This window comes from Chelonia mydas, chromosome 5 (assembly GCF_015237465.2).
Source record: "Chelonia mydas isolate rCheMyd1 chromosome 5, rCheMyd1.pri.v2, whole genome shotgun sequence".
Taxonomy (NCBI): Eukaryota; Metazoa; Chordata; order Testudines; family Cheloniidae; genus Chelonia; species Chelonia mydas.
In genome coordinates, this window is record NC_051245.2 from 60,679,316 (window position 1) to 60,696,220 (window position 16,905).

The 16,905-nt window shown below is 40.4% G+C and overlaps 1 protein-coding gene across 7 annotated transcripts in view; it reads left to right on the forward strand.

Moving 5' to 3' along the window:
- The window catches only part of LOC102930320 (endoplasmic reticulum aminopeptidase 2), a 40,355-nt gene extending 23,779 nt beyond the window's left edge, over positions 1-16,576 (forward strand). For 6 of the 7 annotated variants that reach the window (XM_037903290.2, XM_043546718.1, XM_037903289.2 and 3 more), the window contains 10 exons: positions 1,878-1,946; positions 3,601-3,779; positions 3,883-3,962; positions 6,260-6,443; positions 8,085-8,241; positions 8,542-8,726; positions 9,500-9,664; positions 10,485-10,625; positions 12,284-12,365; positions 14,177-16,576. In XM_037903290.2, the coding sequence (XP_037759218.1) occupies positions 1,878-1,946; positions 3,601-3,779; positions 3,883-3,962; positions 6,260-6,443; positions 8,085-8,241; positions 8,542-8,726; positions 9,500-9,664; positions 10,485-10,625; positions 12,284-12,365; positions 14,177-14,323 (1,389 nt within the window). In that variant the 3' untranslated portion in view covers positions 14,324-16,576. The remainder of the gene's footprint in view (positions 1-1,877; positions 1,947-3,600; positions 3,780-3,882; positions 3,963-6,259; positions 6,444-8,084; positions 8,242-8,541; positions 8,727-9,499; positions 9,665-10,484; positions 10,626-12,283; positions 12,366-14,176) is intronic. The other variant, XR_006290921.1, reaches the window with a different exon arrangement.
- Positions 16,577-16,905: the final 329 nt, after the last annotated feature.

The following is a 16,905-nucleotide window of genomic DNA, read 5'->3' on the forward strand; positions in this document are numbered from 1 at the left end:
CCCCAGTGACTTTCTTGCACTCTGTCTCAATGTGAAGCTGTTCAGAAAGTCAGTCATTATGAATGGGCTTTTTAAATCTTTAAGAGACTTAAAGAAAATGTTTACAAAATGCAAACAGATTTAAAATTTGAGAGGCACATTGGCAGAAACTCAGAGAGAAGAGAGCTACAGAATGAAAGGGCATATTGATTGTGACTAATTCCTGTCAAACTCAGCACCTTGCTGGATTAGGCTGTAAGTGTGCAGTTGGGAGAACAAATAGACACATTTCACTGTATATGTAACAATGTGAACTGTAACATTAGGAGCAAAAAAATTCATTAAATAGATTCAGCTGAGATGATGCCCTAAAGACGAGTAGAGCAATAATAAACTCAATACGTCATTTGATACAATAGGAACTACTATTGTGCGAGATATGATTTCAGATGTGGAGGAATTAGCAACAGGTACAAACGATTATTGCAGGGCTGTTCATCAGCTGAGTTTATGATGTGACTTTGTTGGAATGATCATAAGACAAAGCATTGCATTAGTCCAGTCTTTAGGTCTCAAAGGTAAGAATAGCAACCTTAGCATAATAATCCATTTGATAGAATAAAGGTCATATCTTGTACACTTTTTCCGATGACAAAAAGATAATGGGCCTGTTCTTCAACTGCCGTAAATGAGCATAGCTTCATCAAAGCCAGTGGGGCTATGCCCATATTCACTAGATAAGGATCTAGCCCCGTGGCCAGATCAATTCCTGGTATAATTCCGTTGACTTTAATGAAGTTTTTTATTCCTAATGCTTCTGTTTGCATGGTTACATGTACAATGGCGTGGATCTATTTGTTCTCTCAATTTCACAGTGAAAGCCCAGCTTTTTCACAGTTTAATCATTAATGGGAAGTACATCAAACAAAGTATTTGGCTGGGGTCAGACCCATAGACAAGGTTACCCAACAAAGAAGCATCAGCTATTGGATATACCAAGTTTAAGGAGAAAAAATTACCCAATATTCCATTCTGCAACCTAACTAACAACATTCATAAAAACCAGGAAAAGTCAGCATCTCCGATATAATAGAGTTGAGTATTACTAGCCAAGCAATGAGTCACTTAATGGAAAGTAGAAAACAAGTAAGAGCATGTGCAATACAAACAGAAGAACACTGGGTCTAAGGAGAACCCTGAGGGGCTGTACAACACACCCAGGTCATATTTAAAAAAAGAAAAAAGAGGAAGCAAACTGGTTATGGTCTACTATAAAATATGTGAAGTCTGTAAAGATTACGTCCAAAAACCAAGTCGGTGTCTTCTAAACATTTTTTTAAAAGACATGCTTATGAGCAATGTCAAGTTTATTCACATCAAGAAGCTTTAGTCATAAAAATCTATTGGAGTCAGCCTGCTACTGAACATCAGGACTAGGCAGCTGGTAATGGGCAGTCTGAACACTGAGTTATGGTGTCTAAGGTTCTAGGCAAGAGATCAAAGAAATCAAAATTGCACAGGTAGGACTGTTGCTGGTGGTTTGGGTGAATACTTGAGTGAGACCAAGTTTAAAGGGTGATTTACTGATCTAAACAGCAGTTGTACAAAGGGCAAATTCTGGATGTGACCAATTGTACCAGAAAATTACGTGAGAGGCATATTTCATGTTTTTCAGGGGCAATTTCACCAGAGGGTTTTGATAATTTGACTCAAAGTATTACTAAAGGATTTAGAATGTTTCTTCAGGGATAACTGACTTTTAAGTGTTGATAACTGGCTGAGATTTTTCTTTTGCTGGATAACAATTGCTAACACTGAAATAAGAAATCAGGACTATAGTAAATGGTATTTTCAGTATGACTTGCTAATCCTTTTTTTGAAAATGTGTATTTTTACAGACATGTTCAGAAGAGGACTTTACTTCTGGTAAATTTTGTTACAGCAAAAGTCAGGTGGCTAAGAATGCAGTGAGTACATATTGCTATCTGCTTTCTCTGTATTAGACTAGTGCAGAAAGAACTAATCAGTTGCATCCTTGTAATTTAACCATTAATGTAGATCTCTATTGAGCAGATACTTCAGCATCTACTTCACTGACACTGTGGTTGTGCTGAAGTAGGATGGAGTAAGATTGTATATCTGCTTTTCACCTGTATCCCTTATAAAAATGGGATGTGTATTTCATGAGGCAATCTCTGTGACAAAAAAAAATTGACTAAATAAACAACTGCAGATATTTAAACTTGTCGGGGGGAAAAAAGGAAAACAGCGGTGGCAAAGAAATAAAGACAAGGATGAGACTGCAAAAGGCCAACAAGGCTTTCTAATCAATTTAAAAGGATCCACTGAGCTCCACTGTCAAATATTGTCACATCAAATGACTTTAGCCAGGGCTTTGGAATGTGTGTGTAATAGAACATCATTATACAGCCTGACATGGCTGTGATCACTTGTGAAAGCAGGCTAGAAAATATCGACCACTTAAAAGGAAACTATCAGATCAGAGTGTGTGCGTGAGTGTGTACACATGTGAAAAAAGTGCCCTTATTTGTGTTTCTGATAGCATTTCAGGTGATTACAAATGCAAAAAAAAAATTCCAATATACTTTTCACCATTTTTATTTGGAGTATTTTTTTAAAGATTTATCTTGACTGAGTCCATTACCATTGGGTATGAGTATGGGGGAGTTGCTTTCACTCCAGTTTTTCTTGGGAGTGGGTGAAGCACATCTTTGCCGAAATCAAGAGTAGACTTTGCATTCTCAGTGTGTCCCCAACATCATCCTTGATGGAGCAAATCTGCCTTTGAGCAGGGGATGCCGTTGGGCAGCCACATAAATGCATTGCACCTGCTATAGAAGTGGGGGTGTCCCTCTTCAAGATCCATGTGAAATTTAGTGGCACCTGCAGCGGGCTCTGGGCCCCCAGCCCTAAAGGGCGGACGATGTGGCTCTCAGTTTTTAACATGTATTAGGTCAGATTCACTGATACGCTGTGGCTACTCTGCTGCTTTGGCCAATTAATCCAGGTTTACAGCTGTTTTGCATCACCTTTGCGGTACAATGCAACTGAAGTGTACTGATGAACATGGTCCAACAGCTGTTCCTCTGTTAGGCATAAAGCTTGGGTATAATTAGAAGAACAGAGTGTTCAACCTGACCTAGCACTGTTCTGTTGTGCCTACAGAACTAGTTGTCATCTTGGCAGCATTGGAGACCCAGTCTCTCCCAGGTTGATCTCTAGTGCAAGTGCTTCTTGTGTAGAGACATTTGTTCAGCCTTTTAAATGGGCCATCAGAGAGCCTCATGATAAGGATGCAATGAATGAACCTGATTCATGCCTTGCTTACACTGGTTTTAGATTAAAGGAGTCACTTCTGATGTACACTTGTGTAACAGAGAGGAGAATCAGTCTCACTGTATTTATCTTGAAATTAAATACATATTTGCCTGAAGACTGCTAAAATATTTGTCTTTTTTCCTTAAGATATTTTGTGGATGTGCCTGTAATTTTAAAACAAATGACTAAGATCTTTTTTGACTTCAGAGTAGTGTTTGATAATGTCTGAAAAGTGACAGGTAATGTTGGGGTAAATAACTTTCTCTTTTGCACTTTTTTCAGCATAGCTATTATGTTGATGAACACTTTGATATTGTGGAGATAATGAACACATGGACACTCCAGAAAGGAATTCCATTGATTATTGTCGAACAAAATCAGAAGAGAATTAAAATAAGACAAGAACGCTTCTTGAAAGGCATTTTCCCACATGATCCTCAATGGGCTTCAATGCAAATTGGGCAAGTGCAGGCACATGCTGATGGTGCTTGTAGAATTTGATTTACATATTTGAACACCTATTGACATTGTGGTGTTATTTTACTGTTCTCTTCTCCTTTTTAGCTTCCTCTGGCATGTTCCCTTGACGTACATCACAAGCCACTCCAAAAGTATTGGAAGACATTTACTGAAGAACCACTCAGGTATAGACTGACTTGTCAATGTCCTGTTTTGTGTTTAGTCTCAAGGAATAGAATAGAATCATAGAATATCAGGGTTGGAAGGGACCTCAGGAGATCATCTAGTCCAACCCCCTACTCAAAGCAGGACCAATCCCCAATTTTTGCCCCAGATTCCTAAATGGCCCCCTCAAGGATTGAACTGTGTTGTACACATACCTTCTTAATACTGCTCCTGCTTATACTGTAGTCCCTTAATTCTTATTTAAAAAAACAAATAAACCCTGATCCCAGCATAGTTACAAATACAGGACCTTCCAGGAGTGTGGATCCCTGTTAATAGAAGTTGCTTGCATTTTCACATTGCTAGAAAATCTTTAATATGAAGATTTAAAAGGTTATTGTTTCTGCTTTTCTGTGTAGCCTCTCTTAGACATTTTAAAACTTATTTTTCCCTTCGGAAAAGGTCTTGTCATAATTATTGCTTTATTTACTATGTATCTATGAAAGGGCCAAATTCTCTGTTCTTTAATCAAGCAGAACTTCCATTGAAGGCAATGGGGCACAGAGAACCCACAGTGTAAGAACTAATATAGGGAACTGAAGAGCACTGTGATGGTTGCCTACATTTTTGTTAATTGAAAATTGTGGTAGATCAGTTGGGAAAACTGCAGGGTTCCTTTGTGGCCGCCATTTTAGAACAGGCATCATTTTAGATTTTATTTTTTAAAGCAACAATGAAGATCTTAAAATTTCCAAACCTTCTGGTCTGCTAAACGGAATTCAAAATGGATGTGCTTACAGTTACTTTAAAATGTCAAGTGCCCAAGGATACAAAATTACCACCACAATAGTGCAGTTTGTGAGAATTTCTAGGTCCCATTATACAATATCTTGATGATCTGGTAAATCTTTTTGGGGTGCCCTCTCCTCAATGGAAATTCACCTTTAAGGACAGCGCCTGACTGAAAGTTGAAGTTCTTGATATTGTGGCTCCAATAAAGTGGTCAGGATTGGGGGCCAGAGCTGCTGCAGAGTGTAAGGGTTTCCATGAGTGTGAACTTGGCTTCCAGCCAATCCATCTTAGGGGTAGATTCTGTGACCTGTTTCATAAATCTCACCTCCTCATGTAAGAATATGGGGAAATATGCATGAGGGGATTTCTTAGAGACTTCCTTCCCATGAGCCACATCCCATAGGCTTTTGCGAAAGAGATGGAGATCTGAACAGACCACTTTGTATGATGTTTAATTGCACCTTTACCAAAGGCACATCAATTAGTACATTTCAAATAGATGAGGGTTAGGTGCTACTGAGATATGCTCAGTTTAAATGTTGCAGCATCTCTTCAAAGTGAAGTATTTACAAGTTGGCACTGTCCTGAGGCGTGGCTCCTCTCCTGCCTTCTGCCCGCGGAAACTATCTTCACCGTGTCCTTTTATTTTAAGTTCCCTCGGAACTTTTCACAAGAATCCCTATACAACATTCTATTTAAAATGTTGACCTAGCTTTTGGCCCTCTCACCAGGGCCTGATGGGAATAGAGGTCTCCGGACTCTGAACCTCTGTGTGGCTTAGCTTGGCTAACCCTGTTCCTCCCTCTCACCCTTGCACTTCCTTCCTGTGCTGCCTCTCATCAACCCTGGGCTCCTGGAGTAATTGGCTCCACCAGCCAGCCTGATTGACTAATTACCCCATAAGCTTTCTCTAGGGAACTAATTAATATCAGAGTGATCAGAGTGCAAGCTCACCTGTTTGCACCCTACACTCTGACACAGGCACTTAGAATAATCAAAGGCATTGAAGAACCAGCCAACTGTAATACTTCCCACCAATCCCACTTACTAATCAACATGGAGCTACATTTTTATTTTCTGCTTTATTTTTTCATATGAGTTACTATCAATGAAGCACTCAGGACCTGAAAGTTTGTTAACCAGTACAACCTCACTAGCAGTACAGGAATCTGAATTCATGGTGAAATGCAAGGGTCTACATCTGTCTCCAAGAATAGAGACTTAATTGGCTAAAATTTGCTATTAAAAATTATAGAAAACATTTATGAAACAAGAAACATAACCTATGACCGTACACTAAAAATGTCTGGTTTTAAGATTTAATTAGCTCATCTATGTTTATGTTCTGGACAGTTACTTATTAATTATTACCAATAAAAAGGGCTTGAGGATTAATACCATGCAATCTTTCCATAGATTTCAGATCACCTTTCTGAAGTTTAGATATCCTGGAAGTATTTATGGTCACATTAGAAAATGTCACTAAGAATGTTTAACTGTTTCAGTAACTTTTTTCTGCTCTCAGATACCATAGAACTCGTGGAAGATGTCAATTGGGTAAAATTCAATGTGGACATGAATGGCTATTACATTGTGCACTACGAGGGGAATGGATGGGACACAATCATTGAACTGTTGAATCAGAACCACACCATCTTCAGCTACAAGGACCGAGCCAACCTGATCCACAATGCATTTCAGCTAGTCAGGTAATTGTTCTTTTTTAAAAAAAAATTCTTTTGCACAATTTGCAGCTGTCAGGACTTTGCCTATGACTTCAAGGGCCAGATATTTTAAGAATCTCCCTCCCTGCAAGTTGAATTTTTCTGGGATGGATTTGTCTTCTTTGAGTTAAATTCCTTCATCACCCACCCTCTGATTGTTATTAATATTTGAACCCTTACCTTTGATTGCACAAAATAGTTAGATATTTAACAAAGCACACATCTACAGGTTGGTGATGTCTCCATACAGAGCACCACTATTGTCTTCTTTTTCAAGTGAGATCTATGTAAATTTCTTTCTCTGTCTCCCACCCTCCCTCCCACCTCCTTCTAAAGGACTTTCCCTTTGGCTGTCTTGCATGGTGACATTAATTTAGCTGATATAAAATGGGGAAAGGAGTCCTGAAAGAAACATTGGGAATGGGGACACTGTTAACCGATGTACAAGGAGGTAGGAGGTTCTGTCTCCTCCCTCCTTGCACTGAAGTGATTTGCATCCCAGTAGGTGCCCTGAAGGAGTAGTCCCATGCTCCTCTGCCCACGGGGATTGCAGCAAAGAATGGTGGGGTGTGCAAGCTGAGGGAGGCTTCTGGTACATTCGTTCTTCATGCCCTTGCATAAGCATTAGTCATACCGGGCTGGAAGAAAGGCAAGGGGCAATGGATGTAGTTAAATGAGGCCGCAACTTTATTCACTTAAAATGTCTGGGAGTACCTGGCAATACATTGTACAGTGCAGGTCATCGTTCTTTCTTTAATCACTCCCACGTAATTCCCAACCTGGTCCCAGCTATCTTGCTGCTGGGACCCTGACATGTTCCCCTCATATGAGGATTAAGGGGGCTAAAAAAGGAAGGTGGTTGGCTCCTCACCATACAAGACATAGAAGCTGCAAATTCCCCTTCCTTGGCTCCCTTAAGGGATGCTTTCTTTTAAATCCTTTTCCAATCCACTTTATCCAAGGACCGTATCCTTCCATAACAAGTACCTGCACTGGACGTCTGCCACAAGTTTCACGCACTATTTTGCAACATCATAACCTAACCCCCTGCCCCACCCCCCCGGGTCCCAGACCCACCATGGGGAAAGAAAACGCTGCCCACTCCCTTCCCACCCTGGCCATTCTGGCAGTGAGGGAAAAATTCTTTCCCAGCCCCCCAAGGAAATAGGGCAACTAGCATAATGCCCACAGTGGGTCATGAGGAAACCCTGTCCTTTTCAGATCCCACTGGTGGGAGGGTGAGTGCTGCCAGCCTAACCCATGTGAAAGAGGGTTTCAGCTGTTGCATGGGTATAGATATTCTCCACTCTTCCAGTCAGCTGGAAGGGCAGTGCCCTCCTCTCCCAGGTCCAAACATTACTTGTTCTCTCTCCTGCCATGAATGGCTCCGTCCAGGTAAACAGCCCCTGGACAAGGATCCACCACATATAGTTGAAATGAGCTCAATGTAGCCCTTAGATTCTAAGGTCCTTGTGGCAGGAATACACCTGTGTGTGCTTTGTAAAGCACTCTGTACATCTGTTGCTCTTTAGGCGACAAATACTACTAATAACATTGCCACCCCTTTCCTTCCCTTAGTATATCATTAGAAAGACATTAACTTATTCCAAACAACCTCTTTCTCAGTGCAGGAAGGCTATCACTGGATAGAGCTCTTGATCTGACGCAATATCTCCAACATGAATCCAGTAACATAGTACTTCTGCAAGGCCTGGGTTACCTGGCAGCGATCTATCGCATGATGGAGAGAAGAAATATTTCCGATGTCACAGAAAGTCTCAAGGTTCACTGTTAAGAATATAACCATGTAGTTTTATTCATGTATTTGTTTATTAACTTTAATCTGTATTTGTTTTGATGATACTTCTTGGTGACACTGAAGAGTTGAAAGATGGATATCACCACCTTTGTAACTAGAACAGCTGTTACCTGTTAATATAACTATGTATATTTTGATAGACTTATGAAATATGTAAACACTGCTCTTAATGCAGAGTTTACTGCTTTTATTAGAACTTCGGAATATGCTCAGGATGGCAGATTTCATTGCTTGTCAATGAACTGTGCCATATTCTCTCTGCAGCGGTACATCCTGCAGCATTTTAAGCTGGTGATTGACAGGCAGACCTGGAGTGATGAGGGCTCCATCTCTGATAGAATGCTACGTTCTGCTCTCCTTGAGCTTGCATGTGACCTGCAATATCCTCCCTGTGTCCAGAAGGCAAATGAACTTTTCAGCAAGTGGATGGGATCGCGTGGAAATTTAACGTAAATAATTTGTATTCTTCCTAATGTTCTTTTTTGCTTAGATTTCTTTTACCATACTTTTGGGTTGTTCTCCAACATAAGATCTGGAAAAAAAGCAATTTATTGTAAACTAAATAGGAAACTCTTGTTTCCTGAAATGAAACCATAACAGAAAATCTTATGTTCTAGAGTAAAGGTGTTATATACATCATATTGTTATGTAACGCACGCTTACTCATTATGCCTGTCTGTCCCTGTTGACTGACTGGACCATACACACAGGTCTTGGAGTCTGTACTGCCTTGGAGCTAACAGACCAGTTTCTTAGCTCAGGCAGTAGCTCACAGTTTTAGATCCAGAGGTTCTGGGCTCAGTTCCCCATTGTTGACAGCTCAACCAGGGGCATTATATTACAGTAGCATAAAATCCCTTTCTGGCTAAGGACTCTTTAGCTGTTTGATATTTTCTTCCCACTTCATTGTTATTAGTAGTAGTAGCATTTTATTTATTATCTGTTACTAGTACCACTCACGATGTGCAAATTGCTGTAGAAACATAAAGGAAAGTATAGTCCCTGTTTTGAAAAAATTGACCCACTCTGGCCCTGATCCTGCATTGGGATCTACAAGTGCAGATCCATGCAAAATTCCATTGATTTCAAGTGGACTCCATAGAGGAGAAGGGTCTGTGTTAGAATAGTCCATTGTAAGATCCAGGCCTGCTTTTTCTGTCATTAAAAACCCTACTTCACAAATCTGAATAAAACTGTATTTCTTATATTCTTGATTATTTAGTAATGTTCCTTCTGATGTCCTGGAGACTATATATTCTGTTGGATCTAAAACAGCTGATGGCTGGAATTTTCTTTTGGAGAGATATAAAGTGTCCATGTCTGGTGCTGAACAGAGAAAGATCTGTTCAGCTTTGGCAAGCTGTAAAGATGATGCAAAACTAACAAGGTAGGAACTGTAATATAGGGGTGACTGTTTATTCACATACTCTTCTTTCAATGTATAGTTAAATTGGTGCTCATGAATCTCAAAATGAGCTAGTCAAAGGCTACTCATATGAAAGTTATAACTGCTGGACACACATTTTTACTTGTTTTTTATGTATATACCTTGATTTCTGAGCATGACATAGAGGAATCAGAGAGGAAAAGTGAGTGAGGTAATATTTTTATTGAATCAACTTCTGTCAGTGAAAGTGTTGGTTCACTAAAAGATATTACCTTGCCCACCTTATCTCTCTAATATCCTGGGACCAACATGGCTACAACACCACTGCAAACAACAATAGAGGACTCATGATACGCTAAATCTCTTAGGAAGATAATAGCACCCATTTGTCCTTAAATGAATCCCTTATGAAAAGTCACAAACTGGATATATGTCTTTTTTACCTCCTTATATACCTGATCTCCATCATGATAATATGACAGTTAAGAGAATGAACAGGAGGAATCAATCTTCATCTGGCCTATTATTCTGAGCCACTGGTCCAAGGGAGTAAGTGTTCAAAGCTGGTGTCAGGTTGTAGGGAGCCAGTAGCTATGCACACCTGAAGCATTTAATAATGCTTGAGATAAAACGGAAAAGAGAAGTTACACAAAACAATTTCCTGTAAGTGCAAGTAACCAAGAAATACTTTTTTTTTTTTTAATCCTGGCTGAGATTGCATTAAAGGCCTGATCTTTCAAAACTTGCTAGCATGTATCCATATATAAATATATAACCTAGCCTTTTCTTCGTTTCCTGGGGATGTTTTTTGATGCTTTAGATTGCTGGAGCTTGCAATGGAGGGACATATAATCAAGACTCAAGACCTGTCATCAGTTATCTATAGTGTCAGCACAAATCCAGCTGGACAACATCTTGCATGGAAGTTTGTAAAGAAAAATTGGAGCAAACTGCTAGAAAAGTTAGTATTTGTAACTGACAAAAACTGATCTGCTTTTATTGGAAACTGCCTATTTAGGCCATAGGACTGAGAGTCAAGAGTGATAGATTCTAGTCTCAGCTCTGCTGCTGACTCAGTGTGTTACATTGGGCAAGGAACTTCACTGCCCTGTGACTCAGTTTCTCCTCTGAAAAAAGAGGCTAATACTTAACCACCTTTGCACAGTGCTTTGAGATCTCTGAATGGAAAGTGCTATATAAATGCTGACTATCTCTGTTATATTAAATTTCTGAACTTTTTTATGTAAAATTTCTAAACTTCTGAATTTTTTTCTTGATTTTGAAAAATTCTATAATAAAGATGAGCAACCATCTGTAACTCTTCTTAATGAGTTTTCAATCTCAGGATCACTGATCCTGGGTAGAGAAGAACTATAGTAAACTCAGGGACCCGTGAGATGAAAAGTTGTGTTTTAATCCTGCATTGTAGAGAGACTATTCCAGAAAGTATGAGGGAACAATAAAAAATGCTATTGAGGCAGTGAGTGCACACTGTCAGCCAGAGAGCAGGTATTTAGGGGCAGTCCTGCCTGCCTCTTTTCCCCACTGGCTGGAGAACCATGAATAAACAAGAACCTCTTCAGAGGTGGTGTCATTAGAATATGCAAGTGAGTGCATTGGGTTCAGCCTTGAGCTGGGAGAAATTTTTTGGACAAAACTTTTTTTGGGTGAAAAATGCAAATTTGGCAACCCCAAAACTTTGAATTCTTGATAGTTTTGCAGAATTGTTTTGAAGTAGAAAAATCCCAACCAAACAAAAAATTTTAGAAAAAAAATGAAACTTCTTGTTTTGAGATTTGTGAAACAAAATGTTTGGATATTTTGGTTTGAAACAACTTTTTGTTCGGAAATGTCCTTTAATTTTTTTATTTATTTTTTTTAAATGTCACCAAAAGTCTCTCAATCGAAACAAAGTATTTTGTTTTGAGTCCAATTTTGTTTTGAGTCCAATTCAACTCAAATAATTCTTTTCAACTTTTTGATTCACCAAAAGTTTAAAAAAAAATTGGTTTGACCCAAAACAAATTTTAAAAAATATATTTGAATTGTCAGCAAACCAAAATGTCAGTTATTCACACATCTCTAGTCCAGACACTCCATGCATAGCTGTGTAAGTGGTTCCTGTATTCCAGTGTGCAAGTGGGGTTGGGTTGAGGTTGAGCATGGGGAGGGGGCTCTGGATGTGTGACTGTGAGAGTCCACTTGCCAGCCCTCTCCACTGATGAATGGGAGGTAGGGGCACAGCAACTTTTTGACTAGCCCTGATGCTAAGGCAATAGCTGCAGAGCACTCCAAGGCCTGGAGAGAAGACGGTGGAAAGCTCCTAACAGCAGAAGCACAGGAACTTATAATGGGGTTTTACAGGAAAGATAGGAAATAACAGGCACATCGTCCCACAGGGACTAAGCACTCAGCACTTCCAGCCCTTGATAGCCCAAGGCACAAGAGACCAAGAATAGAAATTGAACCTGTCTCTTGTGTGGCAATGAAGAGTAATATTTACAGGCCACTAGCCTGAACTGATATTAATGTGTATTGCAATAGATCACATTTATTGCTACTAACATTTTACATGGAGATACATTTATAAGGTCTGTAATTTTCTCCTCTTTTCCTCAGATTTCCTCTGGGGTCCTTCTCAATCAGAACAATTATAATTGGAGTGACAGCGCAGTTTTCTTCAAAACAAGAGCTGGAAGAGGTTAGTCTGAGGACAGAAGTAAAGCAGGTGTCATCTGCATTCTCATTGCTACTTAAATCATTGTCCTTCGTGCTGCATTTTGAGTTTTTGGATTTTTACTATGTGTCAGCACGCTCTACTTAGTGTAAAGCCTCACAAGGCTGTATTTGTGACAGGAACAGGGTACTTTTGGTCCCAAGAACAATAAGGGGCTAGCTCTAGCTTCCCTGTGGATGCTGAGGGAAGAGCTATAAGAAGGGCCTGTGGGAAGAGAAGACTGTGTGCCCAAGTATTAAGTGAACCCCAGGTTGAGTAAACTTATTAGGCTTGTTTTGCTTACTGAAATCGTTTTTTAAATTATGCCACTTACACCTGCTGATCAGAACTGCTTTATTTCTGCTCAGTCACCCCACCAGTCTACAGTATATTTCATGGGCAATGTGTAAATGTTACTGTTCAACTATATAAAATTCTATTCCAATCCAAGACCTGCCCCTATACCATGTCCTCTAAAACGATCTCTGAGAGTTAGGTTTTGTTTTGCGAGTCAGTGGGAATTGCAGGTACTTGGCACTTCACAAGATTAAGCCCTAAAGGAATAATCTCTGACACCATGCAAATAGTTTTAGAATTTGTCTAGAGCTAGACATCCCACATTCATTTTGGCCTGATCCTGCACCTTTGAAATCAATGGGAACAGTGTTGGGTCCTGAATGTGGATTTCCATCATGTGAAATGTTCAAGAACTGTAATGTGGCTCTTTATGTTCTGTACTGAGGCATGGCTTTTGGCGTGATCTCCAGCACCACACTCGGCACTAGGCCCCAGGAGGTGCCTCTTTCCGTACTCCCCATCCCTCCAAAATATGGCCTTTGGCAAACACTGCAGAGAAGAACCAGCCAGAGACTCTAGCCAGTAGGACCAGCTACAGACGTAGCCAGAGCAGGAACCTTGGGATATTCAGAGACCTTTCTACACCTTTTATTGCATTTCCTCTGCTCCTGTACTGATTGGCTGTTTGCTCCAACCCTGTCCCTCCTTCTTCACCTCAGCTTCACTCCACACCTGCCCGTTTTACCCTCTTGTCTCCTGCCCTGTCCTCACTTCCCTTCCCTTTTCTTTCCATTTAGCTTATCCCCTCTTACCTAAATCCACCCCCCAAAAAATCATGTAACTAACATAAAGTTTGCTGCCATCACATTGTTTGCTCTGCTTGTGTGTTCTAACCCTCTCTCTGCCCTGTGTCTGTCTTGTCTATTTAGATTTTAAGCTTTTCGGGGCATGGACTGTCTGCTACTCTGTTTGTGCAGTGCCTAGCACAATGGGGACCCATTCTCCATTGGTCCTTAACAACGCTTATTATGGTAGTGCTTGTTAATAATAAGTTAAGTGTGTCTCAGAAAAAACACAATGTAAATTGAGGTTATGGTCCAGGGTAGTAACACTATACACTGAATCATGCTAGAGCTCTTTTTTAGGCCGTACACTCTTGGGACCGGGATTTATCACTTAGTTTTCTGTAAGTAGCGTGCCTATGTAAGCCACTGGTTAGTGTATGTTACAGGTTCTCCCGTGTGCCAGATCCACAGAAGATATGTATTTATTACAGCCCTAGCTAGGAAGCCTTGATTCTTTAGTCCAAGTGGTTGCAGCTCAGGCTTGTAGTCCTGGAGGTCGCCCATTCAATCCCTAGTTTGTTGGCCAGCCGGGGGCTGTCACACTTACAGGTGTCAAAATGGTAATAGTGAGCTTTTTCATAAGTAAAAACTGTCAGCAATGTCCGTATTTTCTTCAGATCCGATCGTAACGTTTTTAATTGATATCTTTTATAGGTGAAGTTGTTTTTTGAATCTGTAAAGGAGAAAGTGTCGCAGCTGAGAGCACCCCAGATTGCAGTGGAGAATATTGAGAAGAATATAAAATGGCTGGAGAGAAATTTAGTTACATTAACAAAATGGATATTGGAGAATCTTAAGTAAAGCTGCTTGAGATCAGATGAAAGAGTGCGGTATTACTCCATGCTTTGAAATAACACATTTAAAATCAAACTAGATATTTTTTCCTCTGAACAGATGCATAATTGCTGCAGTACTTTATTGAACATCGGTCTTGTTGAATTATGCAGTTCATTTAATGAAAACCTTCCTGACATCTGATTGTTTATTTTTATGAAATTTGGGCTGCCATGTTTACATTGGTTTTGTGTTTGTCTTTATATGTGGTTCTGTTTGAATATTTAGGTGTTTAAGCCAATTGAAGGACTGTAGCTATAGACTTGGAAGAGCGTGTATGTGTGTGTGTGTGCATGTTCATGCGTTTTTGATTTCACAAGAACCTTGTAAAATTAATTTTGAAATCCCAGAGTGGGTTACATATGTAACTTAGGCTTTCTATTAAATTTCTTAACAGCTGCATAGAACCTAGCCCTGCCAGTGTGTACCTTACTTATTGTTCTTGGTCAGTGATTTCGTCTGTTCTTTAAAAAAGCAGCTTTCCCCATATTTTGCCTTTGGCAGTTTAAGAAATATAAAACAACTTCTATCAAAGACAAAATGCTGTGTAAGGTTCATGATAGATGAAAACAACTTAGTTTCATTTTAAAAAACTTCACAATAAGCATATTTCTACCTTTTTAGATTCTTCTAGTATAGAAATTGTATGTCTCTTAGACAAATCCAAAATCAAGGATTTTTTTAAGAGACCAAAATATCTCACAGATGTGAGATAACTGTTTAGCTAAGAAACTGGAACAAAATACCACTGTATGTTTAGATAATATTGGAGACTGTGACATGAAACAAATTGTGGTAAAAAATCCAACATTAAGCTTGACATCATCAGGGAAGCAAATCTAGGACCCTTTTTGAAGGCTCTTGGTTGGCCCTCTTTCCTTCAAGACCCAAGATTTAATGAGTGACTCCAAACCATGTCATACTGCTGTGCTGTGCCCACTGAGTAACAGAGACGGTGGCCCAGATCCTCAAAGGTATTTGGGTGCCTGTCTTTCATTGAAATCCATGTGCGTTAGGCGCCTATTGACTTTGGAGGATCTGGGCTTATGTCCTGAACTGGCATGAGTGTTCATGGAGGAAATTAGGAGAAGTAATAGATTGTGAGGATGGGGAATCTGCAGTTGGCTATGATAAAGGGGATGATGTCTTGATTCTCCATGGGGCTTAAGTTAACACTCCAGAACACTCTGTCAGCACATAGCTTATACTTCACGCTGTGTGGCACTGGAGCGTGAGCAGTACACAGCGCTATAGCAGCACAACTTTCAACCTGCCCTTTGCGAGCTGGGGAACTCCCATGAGCTGGGGACTCCTGTGACTCTCATATAGCAGCGTTGTCTGAATGAGTCCTGTTCTCACGTCTACTATTTTACTGTTCTTTGTCTTATGTTAAAACTAATGGTACTTGTGGGTAGGCCCTGAGAGAATATCTCTGGGTTTAATCCTGCAAAGAGCTTAGAGTTTCCTGCCCTCAACATCCACTTATTTCAGTGGAAGTTGTGAGCATTCAGCACTGTGTAGGATTGGGCCCTTGAGAGTTTTAATTTGGAATTGGGCTTTTTTTCCCCTCAAACACATTGTGGGATGAGTTATAGACAGAGGATTAGCCTTAACTTTTGAATTTCTAGGCTTTCTCGGGCTTGACACTTAAGCAAAATTCCCATTGACGACAGCTGCCATGCTGATCATTTCTGTTCTAAATATGGGACTGCCAGACTGATCAGTGCATCGAAAACTGCATCTCTTAAATATTAATAAATTACAACTGATCTACTCTACCTGAGAGACAAGCTTTGGAAGCATTTCTGTGGCAGTGACTGGTTCCATGGCTGCCACTACTGCTGTCTGGCAGTAGGAGTGCCTGGAAAACTCTTTTAAATGCCCACTATTCACATCATTTGCATTCCCTAGATTGCACCCTTATATTGTGGCCATGTATTACCTCACATTACGCTCCACTCAGCCATAAGAGTTTGCTCACAGTGCTGAGCTCTATGCATTTGTCTCCGAGCTATGCAGAAGCCTTTTGGAATAGCTACTGAGTAAACACTGTTTGTTGATCAATAGTGCTTTTGATTTTCTTTTTTGTTTGTTTGTTTTTGTAGAACTCAGCAACCTTTAGGACTGTGCCTTTAGAAAATCCCTGAGGCAAGGGTGGTGTCTTTCTTTTTGTACAAAGCCAACTACATTGTTGTTGAATAAATAAATAAATTCAGTCCAGTTGGATATATTTTTTTTTGCTTTGCAGCTAGAACATGCTTTGGCCTCAGGGCCACATTGGCATTCTGAAACTGTATGGAGGGCCGGGTAGGGAAGGCTGTGCCTCCCCAAACAGCCTGGCCTCTGCTCCCTCCCACTTCCCGCCCCCTGACTTCCCCCCTCAGAACCCTTGACCATCCAACCCCCCCTGCTCCTTGTCCCCTGACCAACCCCACCCCCATCCAACCCCCCCCATCCCCTGACTGCCCTGAGCCCTTTCCACACCCGCCCCCTGACAGGCCCCCCGGGACTTCCACACCTATCCAACCACCCCCTGTCCCCTGACTGCC